The following is a 15180-nucleotide window of genomic DNA, read 5'->3' as shown; positions in this document are numbered from 1 at the left end:
TATGTTTTATTTCCCTAAATTCTGTTTTCACCAATTCTGAAGAAAAATGATTGTCAGACCATAAATAATTTGTTTAACGGGATTAATATAAGTTAAAAAAAACAACAATAATTTATTACTAGAAGTTATAGAGTTTACAATTAAAAAATAATAATAATAATAAAAAAACCCAAAAGTCAAGAAATGAAGATTGATTTTAACTCATTTTACTAACAACATTGGGTCAGACCATTTGACAAAAGAACTACAGAGTAGGATAATATTATTTCATTACCTTTTTCTAAATTTAAAAAATCGATGATATAATCATTGGTGAACTCCTTAGACCCAAAATATGACCATTAGTGAAGTTGACCAATAACGGAAAAAATTACCGGACTAATGTTTGCTAATTGGAAAAAAAAAACTAAACATAAACAAACTCAAATATAATCAGTATTACTCATCACTCGAATATGACCCAAAACGAATCCCGATTGCCCTTGTAATATCTTCTCAGTCCTTTTCATGCTCAATTCTCTCACTAAAAAACACACTCTAAATTGGAAAAGAACAATAAAGACGCGCAATAGGATTGAAACAAAGCCATAAATTCGGATATTCCAAACAATACCAACTTCCCAAGTCAGTTTATCACATAAATAAATAAAGCTCAAGCTTTAACTTGCCTTACTTACTTTGGTCACTTTGTCCCAAAATAAATAATACTCCGTATCCATTATCTTCTCTGTTTCCTATATACTGGGACCAAGCTTTTCTTTGCTGATATTCATCAAAGGAGTAGTTCTTCACCACCCCATTTAATTTGAGGTATACCCTTCAATCTCTAATTTCTTTTTATGGTAAATATTGATTCTTTTTGCATAAAAATCTCATCTTTTCTATCATTTTGTCTAAATTTTCTGTTTATTGAGTTAAATTGTGATTTCTGTATATATATGTTTTTTTTTTCTCTTTTTTTTCTTCATCTTTGTCTCTGAGTCTTGTGGAGTGGGTTTAGTTTCAGATAAGCTGTATTTCTATTTGAACTCCTAAAAGAATAATGAATAATTGTGTTTCAGATAAGCTGGAAAGGTTTCAATTTGCTGACAAAGTTTAAGAGGATTTATAAGACAGTACTCCCTTAATCTCTAGATAAATTTCCTGTTCAATCATATTGACCATTAATATGTTCAAACTTCAAATAATATTGATGGTTAGAAATCAGAATTCAATCTTACGGAGTATAATAAATTATAAAAAAGTGTGGTTTATTTTGAGATGAAGGGAATAATGTACAGTACTGCGCTGCATAAAACAAAGAAATAAAGTATACCTGGTAGGGTATCTAATTCTGAATTATCCAAATCTATCTGACAGCTTGTGCCTCATAAAACTTGATATTGATGTTTGGAAAATATATACTGTACTGTAAGCCCCAAAAGTGCTAAACTTCTTGTGCTTGTCTCAACCAAAAAAATAATCTTACTTTGACTTTTAACCAACCAAATTTGAGATTTTCTCTCAACCAAAATAACCACAACAATAATCACCCCCTTAAATCAAATTTGAATGTCCTGGCAGACTTTTTCAAACATTTTTTTCACCACATTTTGACTACTTTGCATATTTAGAATCAACATATTTTTTGAATAATTACGGTTGAAGTTTATAAAATCCTATGAGGTTAATGTAATCTGTAAATTTTGCTTCTTTCTGTTGATGATTAAGTGCCTAACAGACACGAGAACAGTATCAAGAACAGAATTAGTTCCTATTGCCATGGCTGGACCTGATCATCATGCCGTGCCTGTTGGCCAAAATGGGTTTAAAAAGATATTAGCTTCTGAAGGTATTGAGTTCCTCACATCTGCTAGTGGAAAGGTATTACTTCTGTAGACTAGTTACTATATGCTAGTCTTAGTTATTTTGTTCTTGTTATGTCTTCTTAACATGATTTCTAAAGCTTAATTTATATTTCCCATCAACTTTCCCTCAAAAGGTTAGCAAAGGCAATATTTTGTAAGTTGCTAAGGAGTATAACTTGCTGGTTAGGTACTATGGAGCGCTATAGACGGGAAAACAGTCTGTCTATTCTTCTCAGCCAACTGGTGCAGGCCTTGCAAAGCCTTTACCCCCAGTCTGATACAAATGTACAACTCTCTGAAGAAGACTGGAGAAAATCTAGAGATAGTATTTGTATCCTCTGACCGAGATGAAGAAGCATACACTAAGCATCTTGAAACAATGCCCTGGCTGGCTGTTCCATTCAATTTAAACCTCTGTACACGACTAACTCGTCTATTCAACATTAATCTTATCCCAGCACTGATTCCTCTCAATGTCAATGGAAATATTGTTGAAGATAATGTTGTTAGTTTGGTTGAGGATTATGGTGCTGATGCCTTTCCATTTACAAGAGAAAGAAAAGATGAATTAAGAGCAATGGATGAAAGAAAGCGTCGAGGTGGTAGAATCGAAGAGCTTTTGGCACATGCTGGAAGGGACTATCTCATTTCGAGAAATGGGAGAAAGGTATATATGTAGCAAGTCTTTTTAGGAGCTCTTAACTAATTGATAGGAGCTCAAGTCATTCCTCTTCCCCTAAATTTATTTTTTGTACATACATTTCTTCCTCGTCTAATAAGGACATGTTTGGTTAATTACGCAGATACTGGTGTCAGAGCTGGTTGGTAAGACAATAGGCTTGTATTTTGGAGCTCATTGGTGCCCTCCTGCTCGAAATTTCACCTCACAACTTATTCAGTCTTACAAGGAGCTTGTAACTATCCTAAACCAACCATTCGAAGTAATCTTCATATCAACTGATAGGGATCACGATGAATTCAACTGCAGCTTATCTTCCATGCCATGGCCTGCTATTCCATACGAAGATAAAACCAGGCAAGACCTTAAAAGGATTTTCGACATAAAAGGTATACCAACCCTTGTACTAATTGGACCAGATGGAAAAACCATCAGCTCCAATGGTAGGGCTATGATCTCCATGTATGGAGCCATGGCATTCCCATTCACAGAACCACGAATTGCAGGAATCGAGGCCTCTCTAAGGAAAGAAGGAGATAAAATTCCCTATAAAGTTCAAGACCCGAAGCACGTACATGAGCTTAAATTAGACATGGAAAAGGCTTACGTTTGTGATGCTTGCAAAAAGCAAGGAAGGTTTTGGTCTTTCTCCTGTGATGTGTGCGACTATGACCTTCATCCAAAGTGTGTGGAATAGGATGAATAAAAGATAGCCTCTATAGCCAAGATACAACATTAGACTATTCGTACATAAATAATTGTCACAATCATATATTCATATACGCACAGAGATTCTCTGTGCATAAACCTTCTATACTATTCTTTATGGCAAAACTTTTGTAATTCACATATTGACAAAAGAATTTAGTATTGACACTTAGAACTATAGAGCAAGATAAATGGGGCTTGCTACCTACCTTTAGAGGAAGAACGAAGATTACACAATATTGAAATAGTCGTGCAGCATAGCAATAGCTGCGGAGCCTAGACAACCAAGAGGATCGAACCACATCCAAACTGTGGGCCAAGAGAAGCCAAATTAACCGTGATAGTCGAGATGGACCAACATCGCAGGACATAAACATCGAAGAAAACCGAAATTGGCACTGACACCTAAGCAAACTCAAGACGGAAGTTGTTGAGAGACGTAAGAACCGGAAGCTGAATGTACCCTTTTGCTGACGAACGAACCTTTGAGCTTTGACACAATTCCACTCCTAGGGGTTGAAAACCATAGCTGCATCCTAGGAGTTTGGGAATAAAACCAATGGAGTCATATGCTTTAATGACTCGAGAAGACATGCACCCAAATGCAGGTTCTCTTCTTGCACCTCTATCAAGAGATGATGCAAGAAATTGGAGGACTTTGCTTAACCCAAACATTAAAGATGGGTAGCCTCCTACAAGACATCGATTAACAACGATGGCTGATTTTGCCATCACCAAAACTAACAAAGGGATGACTGCAATTGCATGAATGCCTATATCATCCCGTAACCAAGCAACAAGAGCAACAAACAAAACTCTTCCCTCAAGATGACTCTCCTCCTGCAAACTCCATATGCAGGGAAAAACATCTACCTGCGCAACTAACTCCAACCCTGGAAAATTGTGTTAACTACCAGGGGAACATATTCACATCCCGACAAGGCCTCTAGATGGACCCTCAACCCAACTAATAAGGGATTGCTTAAACTAACAACCCTTAAAGCCGACCAACAAGGCTCCAAAGACAACGGGAACACTTCGTAAACTTCCAAAACGATAACTAAACCATGTAACTCTAACTCATAACTAAGCAGAGGTAGAGAATTATTTAAAAACAACAACCAAAACAACTGAACAACATAACTAAACTAAGGCAAATTAAATACAACAAGAACACAAGCACCCAAACCTACGGGAGGTAACAGGAAGGCTAGAGAACCCGAATAAGCTTCACCGGTAGAACCAAACCTTACCACCAAGAACAATTCAAGAGCACCGCAATAAGAACCCCTCACGAATCCTAATTAACCTTGGAAACGCGAGGAAACCCTAGCCTTAACTTCACCTTTACCGTCGGGAAATTAATTAATCAAATCCTTTCGACGGCGGCGTTAAGAATAGCCTTTGGTTCTTGATTCGTTAAGCCAACAACGAAGCTGACGAAACCACCGAAGAAGGCAAAGGAAAACCAACTCTGCAATTCCACTGTTTTCTTCACCAAAAGACCAACAAAACAAAAATTAAACAGGAAAAAAGAAAACTAACGATAGGGATGGGCTCGCCGGCGACGGCTACGCGCCATTCGCCGGCGAGCAGGGGATGAGAAAGAGGGAGGCGGTGGAGGCGGTTAAAGGATAGAGATGGCTTAGACTTAGAGAGAGAAAGTGCGGTATTGTTCTTGACTTGTCTAGTCAAGCAAGTTTAATTTGAGCCACCCTCTCATTGATCCCCCTTCCACGGCAGCAAGTCAGCAACCCTTTCTCCCATCCCCGGCCTCTGCCTAGAACCCCCAACCCCATTGACTTACCTCCACCGGCGAACCGACCCCCTCCCTTTCCCCTTTACCCTCGCTGCGACTACCCTCTTAAACGCTAGCCCAAAAATTCCACCCAATAGAGTGGCCACCATCATCGCCGCAATCAACAACCCATTTCAGGAAAGGTGATTCGTCATCTAGGATTTTGGGCATTCATTAGAATTGCTTAAAGCTCTTCCAAAATTGAGATTCAAAGGGTCCGAAGTTTGAGCGATTTGTTTTGATAACTTGCCGGCGAAATTTGCGATTTGTTCGTGCGATTTCTATTGGAAGGTGAAACTTCCCGACGAACCAGGGTAAGGGCGGCATCGGCGTCGGCGCGGGGTAAGGGGGAGGCAGACGACAGGTAGTAGGGGCGGGGCCGATTCTGGCCGCTGCGGCTGCTGCAGGGGAAGGGGGGGAAGGGGTGGCTAAGCTAGGGGTAGGGTGTTTTATGTTTTTTTATTTAGTATAATTAATTAATTCAGAGTTAAAGGCTAATTAGGTAAAATTAAAGGATAAATAGGGTAATTAGAGTTTTTGTTGTCTTCAACAAAAATATTTTACAATCTGGTTGCCAAAAAATTTTTTATAAGGTTTTTTCCAACAAAAAAGTTGTCATAAATGATTTTTTTCTGACAAAATTTCCAAAAACTTAATACCTACTCTACTATGATTTTGATAGGATGTCTCTGAGATTTGAAGCTATGGGAAGTTTAAGTTTGTGAAGACTTGCTAAAGGAATCACTCAAAATCATACTTGTTCAAATACAAACTGATATATTGAAATTCATCAAAATTTTGTGCATAAAAAGTTACAGAAAATGAACAAGGGAACTCCCAGCTATGGTTATGAGATACATTTATCTCCTACTTGTTTCCAAGTCAAAAAATAGAGAAAATATAAACCTATAACTGATGTATTGACTTGAAAAAATGAAATACATAACACTTCAGTAATGCTTGATATATATACAACAAAAAGTATAAGAGCCTCCAGAATCCATGCTATTTTACTCTAACCTGCAGGATGAGATGGACATTTCTCTTAAAAATCGACCTTAGCTGCTCATTTGCTTCCATACCGATCCTCCTAATGACAAATCACATGAACAATACACATGTATTCAGTGCATACACAGGAATGTTCTCAGGAAAGATAACTTAGGTCAAGCAGACCCATCTAATTTGCTGAAGTAGAGTAAATCTGACTTCGATACAAAGCAATTGTTTTAAAAACTAGGACGAGTAACACTATCAGGTCAAAATTTTGAAACTGAAATCAGAACTGGGTACAAACGGTTCTTAAAACTGAAACCTGATCTGGAGCCACTGGGAGTAGTAATTCAGTAAAATTTAACAAAATTAGATTCCAAAATAAGAAAGTGAGTCATAGAACAAAACCAAGAATCCTAAAGTAAACAGGGTATAAAAGGCCAAAATATTTTGATTAGGAAAAGAATCAGTAAGAAGGGATATATTATTCTCAGGGCTTTGAATTAGCAGTTCATCACTAAGGTTTTACATCAACTCATCCTCAAAAACATTAATGAGGACTGAACTGTGGCAACAACAAAATTACTTCTTTGCAGATAACTATTTCAAACAGGTAATACTTTTGTCAGCCAGCACAAGAATATATCAAAATAGAAGCTGTTACGGAAGGTGCTTGTCATTTGTCAGTTGTCAGGATATTGAGTGAGTTTCAGGAAAGTAATACTTATTTGGATACTCGGTTACATGCAAACGAAAAAGAAATAATGAAAAGAAAAGAATGCCAAAAGACAGAATGGCGATAAAGGCTGCAGTCAGCTCCATTCATCCAACTTGAAAAGCATGGGGCATACCCAATTACCTATGTTGATTTACTACTTCCAGTCTTCCACTTAGGTTAACTAAGTCCCCTATTCCCGTATCAAAAAAGTTGACATACCCTTGTCTTTGGATCAGAGTAATATTAGAAACAGAAACTAAATTTAGAGGACATACCCAATCTTTGAGCCATTTTTCCCCACAAGTATCTTGCGTTGACTTTCTTTTTGAGTTAAAAATTGTTGCTCAATCCTCAACGATCCATCTCTCAAATCCTTCCAGTCCACCAATTGGTGATCTATCTCATATGGGATTTCCTGCCAAAAAATATAAATAAAACGAATTAATTGATAAGTTCTAAAAATCTCTGATATACAGCACTGGTCTAATGTGCTTAGCAATTCCATATTTCCAACTCAAAAATGCAACACAAGAAAAAAAATAATAATGCAAGGGAGAATCAGATAAAAAGATGTAGAGAAGTGAAATGCACTACCTGATGCACATGATCTAACAACCTCTCACGGACTACTTCCAGGGATATATTTTTCATAACTTCTTCACTCATTGTGAACGGATCTTCATCCCAAGGTCTTTCAGTTGCCTACAGGGTCAAAAAGCAGCAATAAGGCATTTTTATTTGGCAAATAAGACACTGCCACTCCAAATTGCAGATATATCCATCTAGAATACTGTCGGGAGGTAAGGAAACCTACTTTTTTTTTTTTTTTGACACAAAAGGAAACCTACTTAAAAGACGACTAAATTTCAAAAATATAGAATAACAAGCAGTGCAAGCACCACAAGAAAAAAGACAAACTCACAGTCACGAGATGTATATACAATGCACATCAAAATAGAATCAACCAGAATCAGGGAAAAAATCTTTATTGCTTAGGTAACAGAGAGCCTTGTTCTGGGAAGTTCCAAGAGTGAAACTAAGCATGCTAGTGTACCCATAATGATCCAAGCATTCAACTAACCAGAACTTATGCCACTAAACCCCCTAAGATTTGATATATAAGTTCTTAGAAATGAAAAGGTAAAAGGATGTGTGCACGAAAAAAAATTCTTATAGGCAAGATTCATTGTAGCCAATATAAAAGTGCAGCATTAACACAAAATTTATTATGAAAAAGTATAAGAGGTACCTGTTCCATCAGGTATGCAGAAAGATCTTTTACGCCAGAACCCTTCAGCCCAGATATCATGAAAACCCTAATAGAACATAGCAAATCAGAAAACCAGCTTTTCTGCTGCACAACTAAAACCTAATATATATACAAAGCAATAAAAAAAATGTAAATCTACCTTTCATATCCTTGCAAATCCTTAAATTGTTCAGAAACCTTCAGCAAATCCTTCTTCTTTTCAATCAAATCAACTTTATTCATACAGAGAATACGCTTCTGTTTTGTATTAGGTTCAGACCCTATGCGCTCTATTAGTCTAATAACCCTTGAATCAGGCCTGAGAATCAAGGACAGATTAAAATGATCAATTAAGGATAAGTTATGACTTACTTTGTGAACTCAGATAAAAGAATTATGAACAGGCATGCATGAAGAATCATACATATGGAACACCATGAAGAACACAAATGTAGTTATCATCACACATCATTGCAATAAATGTCACATATTGGACAAGTTTAATCAATTAAATTTTGCAGCTGTGATCAAATATCAATAGACAGATATAAGCTGAAAACCATCAGATGCCAGAAAAACCTCAACAAATCTCTACCTCAGTAGCAATATTATATGAAGTATAAAGTTTTATGAGTTAACTGCACCAGATTTATCATACTTAGATAATTACCAAAAGAAAACATATGCAAGAAAAGAATTACTGGCATCCACCATCTCAGTAGGTTCGAAAAACCTTACTGATATAATATAATTTGCTTCAAACATTCTAGCAAGACTAAGAAGAATTAAGGACTGACATTTAGGCACATTAGAGATTATTGAGAGTTACATATTACCAAGAACAAAGGAAGCAATATACAAGTGGAGCAAAAGATTTTAGAAGAATCCAATACTGAAGTAGAATTATCCCCTGGTGATACTTTCACATTTCAAGATTTAAAAAAAAAAATGAGAACAAACCCATAACTAGTCACAGAAGTCATATATGCATTAGACTAAATCAGTGTATCAGTTACATAAACCCTATGCCCAAACTGAATGGAAGTTCAGAAAAAACGAGTTAAAACATTACGATTAATCCAACTTGGAGTAGCTCAGCAAAATTGGCAGAGAGCAACGTACACATTATAACAAAGAATTTGGATGGCAGTCAAAAGAACGGGAAAAATTCTCTATAAACTATAACCAAAAACTAACCTAGTAAGATGTCTATGAACATCAAAGATGATTATGAGCACATCATATAGATTAACTGAATTCCAGGCAGATTCAATACGAGCTTTGATATCCCTTGCTGGATATCCACTCTTCTTAAGCATCAGTCCTGGGGTATCAAAGAAACACTGTACAGGAAATTAGCATATAATACTGACACATGCCTTAAAAAATCTGGCTTGATGCCCCTTCAAAAATATTGCAGAAGAAATAACATGCAACATTATATCATTATATGTATTGATACAATAAAGCCAAGATCTAAAGATACAGGAAAGAGTAATCAATAGAGCCCTCAATCATAAGAGTTAAAAAAAAATTCCACCAAAGACAGTCCCTAGTCCCCACTTCATAAAAGAGCAAGAACTGCATGCTCAAGATACAAATATGCCATCTAAAGCATCATTTTCAAAAATACTAATTTCAATTGACCCACACAGAAGTTACAAAGGTGCCCCTTTGGCCTTTATCCTATAAAGCAAAATAAGCAAAATAAGCAAAATTTATGAAAGGGAATCAGTAGACCACCTTCATATTTTAATCATGGGGAATGCTACATGGTAATCTTCAAGATTAGAAAATTCTATTTGGTGGAAACTTTTTTTGGCCATAATTTCTAGTGACCCTTTACATTTGATTAACTCTATGTAGTGCGCATATCTATACTTTAGTGTTTAAAAAAACAAACCAAAAAATTTTCACATGACACATGTCATCACAAGTCACTCATTACCCCATATATCACATGTCACCTCCCTTGATATTTTTGGTTAAGTCTTTATACATTCTATCACTTGCAAATTCAAGGAAGAAAATGAAGTGTTTCATTTCCACCATAATTAGTACACATTACATAAACATGTAAATTTTAATAAAAATTGTCTTTTCATCTCCTAGACTTAAAATATAACTTAAACTAATATAACATTTCATATCCCACAATGTTCATGTATATATGGTACACCTAACCAAATTCTTTCGACTTCTTTCACAGTTCTATTCTGACTCTTTTTTTCTTTAAGTTTTAGCAATGAAACAATTTACTCGTATATTATATCAAAAGTTTCAACTTTTGAAAAGCAAACCTATACATGAAAATAATTAACCCAAGTAACAACCCGTCCATCGAACGGGTCAAAAAACTAGTTCTCATTAATATAGTTAACCCATTGGTTCATGGTTAATTTCTTAACCTAAATCAATTGCTAACACCACACCACCACCTAGCCACCACAACCATCCAGCCACTAAGTTGCCGCCACCGTTGACCCCACCACCATCCACCCACTAAGCCACTACCACCCAAAAAATTCTGCTAGCTCCACCACCCAAATCCATCCCAGCATCCCTTCACCCGAAACCAACCCCACCACCCAAAAACCCACCCACCCAGCCACAAAAGCAACCTCACCACCCGAATCCACCCATTTCACCTAAAACAAATCCCACCACCTCGAAAACCCGGCCACCTCCACCACCCGAATCCACCCCTTCACCAGATACCAAGCCCATCACCCAAAAACCCACCCCAACCACCTAAATCATCCCACCCCTTCCCCCAAAATAACCCACACCACTTTCTCCCCTCCATTGAACCGTACTATGAGCTTTTATACCCTCCATTGAAGCTTACTTTAGCAGCGATTGAGGAAGAAAAAGTGGTGGGTTGCAATTTGAGGGCAGGCGCTGTTTGTGCAGCGGTCGTGGGTTGGTGTTGGCTTGACTTTGCTGGGCAGCGACTTGTGACGGTGGTGCGTTGTTGGTGTGGGTGAATGAAGGGAGGCGAGGCAGCGAATGAAGGGGATGTTAAACTGCTATGTTTGAGGGGATGAAGGAAGGGAGCGGGCTGACAGGGAATAATGGAGGGAAAGTGCTAGTTTTGGGTGTGGGTGGACGGTGGTGGTGTGGGTTAGTAATTTAGGGAATTAGGGTTAAAAATTAACCCAAAATCAGAAGGGTTAGCCATTTAATGAAAAAGGACACTAAATAGATTTATAACATACTTCCTCCATTTCTTTTTAGTTGACACGTTTTTTTATTCACGTCAGCCAATGCACAAATTCAATCATTTATGTCTTTAATTAGCGATAAGCAAAAAAATATAAAAAGTTCATAATTGGACAATATACAATATGACGAATCTAACAAGATCTCACTTGACTATATTTTTCTTCACATGTAAATCACATCAAAGGGAGGTGTGTGAATAGTGCTAAAGTCAAAATATGACAACTAATAAAAAACAGAGGTAGTATTAGGAAACTATGGACAAAAAAAAGTTTCCATCAAACAGATTTTTTCAATCTGAAAGGCCACCATGTAGAATTTCCCTTTAATCCTCCATTTATTCACCATAATTGATTTTACCCACGGTGACACCAGGAATTGAAATATGGAGAGGCCAAGATTAATTAAGTAAAATAGTATTGTATTTCCTAGCGGTATTTGTGATATTATAAATTAGATTTGACTATATTTTATAAAGCAACATAAAATATTTCATCAAAATAATTAACATTACAACCTATGAGGTGTTGCCTCATTGATTAAGGTGAAGGATTTGTGTACGATATAAGAGTATAGGCTTGATTTCCTCCTATGTCCTTCCAGTTTATATTTTGTATTGCTCTTGTGTTTCATTTACACAAAAATCAATAAAATAATAAAGAATAATTTTACAAAAAGTTATGCGATTTACTAATTTAGTAAATTAGAATATAGGAAAAATAATTAAAGAAAGTTTGAAATCAAGACAATTGATAAACAAATAAAAAGAAAGATTGAAGGGATAAAAGAAATATAGAGTAAAAAAAAATAGTACTTGAAAAAATAATTTTTTTTTTTTTAAAAAAAAAAAAATACATGAAAGTAACACCCACAAGAATTGAACACCAGACCTGTTGTGATAAGAGTTTACATAATCCACTCTAACCAGTAACCACTAAGCTATACACTACAAAGTTAGATATGAGTCCACCTTTATTGTATATATCTATGGGGGCCAGCCTTCAAAATAAAAAGGCCACCAGTTGGGCCACGGGGAGCCAGGCCTCCACCAACCCCCCTGGCTCCGCCCTTGATTTTACATATATTGCGTAATGCAACATGTTTTGCAATTAGTAAGCAACAAAAATAGAAGTTCGATTCTCTATTGAAAGGGCTTCAGTTTTAAAGCTCGGGGCCTTCCTGGTGAACGGAGGGCTGTGTGGCCCTGTGCCTGAACCACCTTCTTTATCAGGCAAGGTATGAGTCTGGCACATGCAAGGTTAGTTGGCAAGTTAACTAGCACGTCATATGTGTGCAGCTGTGCACTTCTATGAGTTTAAATGAATCTCATTCTCAAAGATACTCTAGAATTACAATCATGTGAGGTTATCAGATCTTATAAAGATAGGGCAAAGCAGCATCTACAACTATATTTATTTGAGCAATTAGAGAACATAACATACAATCTGGGTATCTCCTTTGGTCATCACCCCTAAAACTTCATGGGTAGTCGTATTTGTCTTACGTGAAACAGCAGCAACTTGAGTCCCTACCTGCAATACACGTAAAGAAACATCCATTTGCATTAAAACCAACAGGGAGATTTAAGCCAGGATAAATACATTTTCAACAAAAATCATATGTAATTCCAATGACATTTAGACCTTCCTTCCATAAGGATACATGTACATTCCAACATTTGAATAAAATGATTGTTCTATGAACAACTACAACAGATAAAAAGTTGCTTCCTTTCTCTATTATCTATAAACTTCTTAAACCTTTACTTTCTCAAGCTCTCATACAGTCAATAACATCCATTCTCTAAGATTTTTAAATCAAAAGGCACGGACCAATTACAAGTAATGCAACTATATTGACACATAAAGTATCATTTTTTGTTAAACTCCATCATTCCCATGCATTGAATACCTTATAATAAAAGCAAACAATGACTCAACAATGCAATTCTACATATTAGAGGCACCCTAATTTACAATCTAGAAAGACATTCAATTATTCAAAGCACCGGAAACCTCATTGCTATTATAAGTTAATAACAAATATAATTACAGAAATCACACTACTATAGAAATAAAATTAACTTGAAAAAAACCTCAATAACAAACATAATTAGCAAAAGACTAACCATGAAATTAGTCAGTGCTGATTTACCAGCATTAGGAGCCCCAATAATTCCAACTGACAAAGACTTCTGATCCTCCACCTTCACCTCCAAACCCTCTTCCTCCTCATCAACCTCATCGGGCGCATCGAGCGCCGCCTCGAGTAGCGCTCGAGCTAGCACCCGCTTCCTTTCCTCCTCCTCCACCACCTCCTCGCCTTTCCCCACCTTCTCCTTCTTCTTAATCTTCAATTTCCCCTTTGTGGGTTCTTCTTCCCCAAACACCTTACTCTTGACCTTGGCCCTAAAGCTCTCATCCCAAGTGGGTTCCACCTTAATGGGGTTCAATTTTTGGGTGTTTTCTGATGGGAGAGTGAAGTGGGAACTGTCAAAAGTTGAAGCTTCATTGTCAGTTTCATTTTCAGAGGTTGTTGGTTGATCTAATTGGGATTGAGCAGAGAAAAATTGACACAAAAATGAGGGATTGAAATGGGTTTTGTTGGGGGGTTTGGAAGATAAAGATGACAAATTTCTTAGAACTCTCAAAGATTTCATCTGGGGTTTTATTGAAAAGCAGAATTAAACAACCTGCATAAATGGGTATTGCAGAAAGATTGATTATTTCAATTGATAAGAATATTGATGAAACTTCACATGGGTGTTACAGAAATATAATGGAGAAAAATTATGGCAATCTGAGAAAATGAAGAATGGAGTCCAGTGTTTTGGGGTTTCTGTAGGGTTTTAGCCTTTTAGGGGATTGATTCGCCTCCAAACGACGTTATTCAATTTTTTTGGTTTTTTTTAAAGTTCTATTAAAAAAAAAAAAACACTATTTTGCGAAGAAAAAAAAAATAATAAAAAAAAAAAAAACCTTTATAAGAATCTAATATATAATTTAACAGTCACTTTTCACCAAAATCCTCCAAATCCCCAATCTTAATCTCTCATTCACTCCCGCCTTTTGCGGGTGGTGGGCGGGCGGGGATGGGGCGGGTACAACTTAAAATCCACCCCCGCCCCATCACCCATGGCGGGTATGATTTTTATCCCCATCCCCGCCCCACCACCCGCAAAACCGAGACCCATCCCTGCCCCATTGGGGCGGGGATGGGGCGGGTAGGAGACCCGCCCCACTGACATCCCTAGGCAGTTAACTGCACACACACTACAACAGAGTAATAGAGTATGGATTATATACTACACACTTTGCAACACTCATTTCACTCACACACACAAAAAAAAAACACAAATCTGATTGTTTGGGGTTTCAATCAGGTAACCAACATTTTGCTCACACAATTCCGGCGAAGTCATACATCTACGCCGTCGTCTTCGATGTTGCCTTCTTCTTCTTCGTGGATTCACTTGAGATAGGTGCTTTTTGGTGTTACTAATTCATCTTCTTCTTCCCTAATTTCAAGGTAAAAACAAATTTTGTGTTAATTATTTGATTGGATTTATTAGTGGGAATGCATTTTAGACATTTCTGTTAATACGTTGTTGTCCTTTCTTTTTCTTTTACTCCGATTTTGCTTACACATGGATGCCACTTTACTTTCTTTAACCTACGCCGTTTTCACAACCTACTTTATTTATTTTGATGAATTTTGTGTTTGGAGTATTGATTTTTGATGATAATTTCGTAGCTCTAATAGTAACAATACAGGTTGATTTTTCCTCTTAAAACATAATTTCAATTGTGTAATTGATTATTGAATATGTGGGTTTTTTTGGGATGTGGTTGAATTTGAGTTTCTGCAAATTTGATTGCCAGTTTTTTTTAGTATGATTTGATATTTGAAATGGGCATTTTTCAATTTGAAAAGAGATAAATTCTTAAAAATAGATATGGGTTGTTT

At 36.6% G+C, this 15180-nt stretch overlaps 2 protein-coding genes across 2 annotated transcripts; one reads left to right on the top strand and one right to left on the bottom strand.

Annotated features, from left to right (window-relative positions):
• The first annotated feature begins 583 nt into the window (after positions 1 to 583).
• Positions 584 to 3400, top strand: LOC110696274 (probable nucleoredoxin 3). The gene is made up of 4 exons (XM_021873555.1): positions 584 to 810; positions 1711 to 1863; positions 2035 to 2514; positions 2651 to 3400. The coding sequence occupies exons 2-4, from the start codon at positions 1762 to 1764 to the stop codon at positions 3221 to 3223; spliced, it is 1155 nt and encodes a 384-aa protein (XP_021729247.1). The 5' UTR covers positions 584 to 810; positions 1711 to 1761; the 3' UTR covers positions 3224 to 3400.
• Positions 3401 to 5786: 2386 nt separating this feature from the next.
• LOC110696273 (GTP-binding protein ERG-like) lies at positions 5787 to 14079 on the bottom strand. The gene is made up of 8 exons (XM_021873554.1): positions 13343 to 14079; positions 12657 to 12746; positions 9190 to 9335; positions 8153 to 8311; positions 7993 to 8059; positions 7338 to 7445; positions 7019 to 7158; positions 5787 to 6122 (listed from the first exon to the last, which is right to left on the bottom strand). The coding sequence occupies exons 1-8, from the start codon at positions 13871 to 13873 to the stop codon at positions 6038 to 6040; spliced, it is 1326 nt and encodes a 441-aa protein (XP_021729246.1). The 5' UTR covers positions 13874 to 14079; the 3' UTR covers positions 5787 to 6037.
• Between the last annotated feature and the right edge of the window lie 1101 nt (positions 14080 to 15180).

The sequence above is a fragment of the Chenopodium quinoa genome, unplaced genomic scaffold (assembly GCF_001683475.1).
Source record: "Chenopodium quinoa cultivar QQ74 unplaced genomic scaffold, ASM168347v1, whole genome shotgun sequence".
In the NCBI taxonomy this organism is placed as follows: Eukaryota; Viridiplantae; Streptophyta; class Magnoliopsida; order Caryophyllales; family Amaranthaceae; genus Chenopodium; species Chenopodium quinoa.
This window is presented reverse-complemented; position numbering and strand designations above follow the sequence as displayed.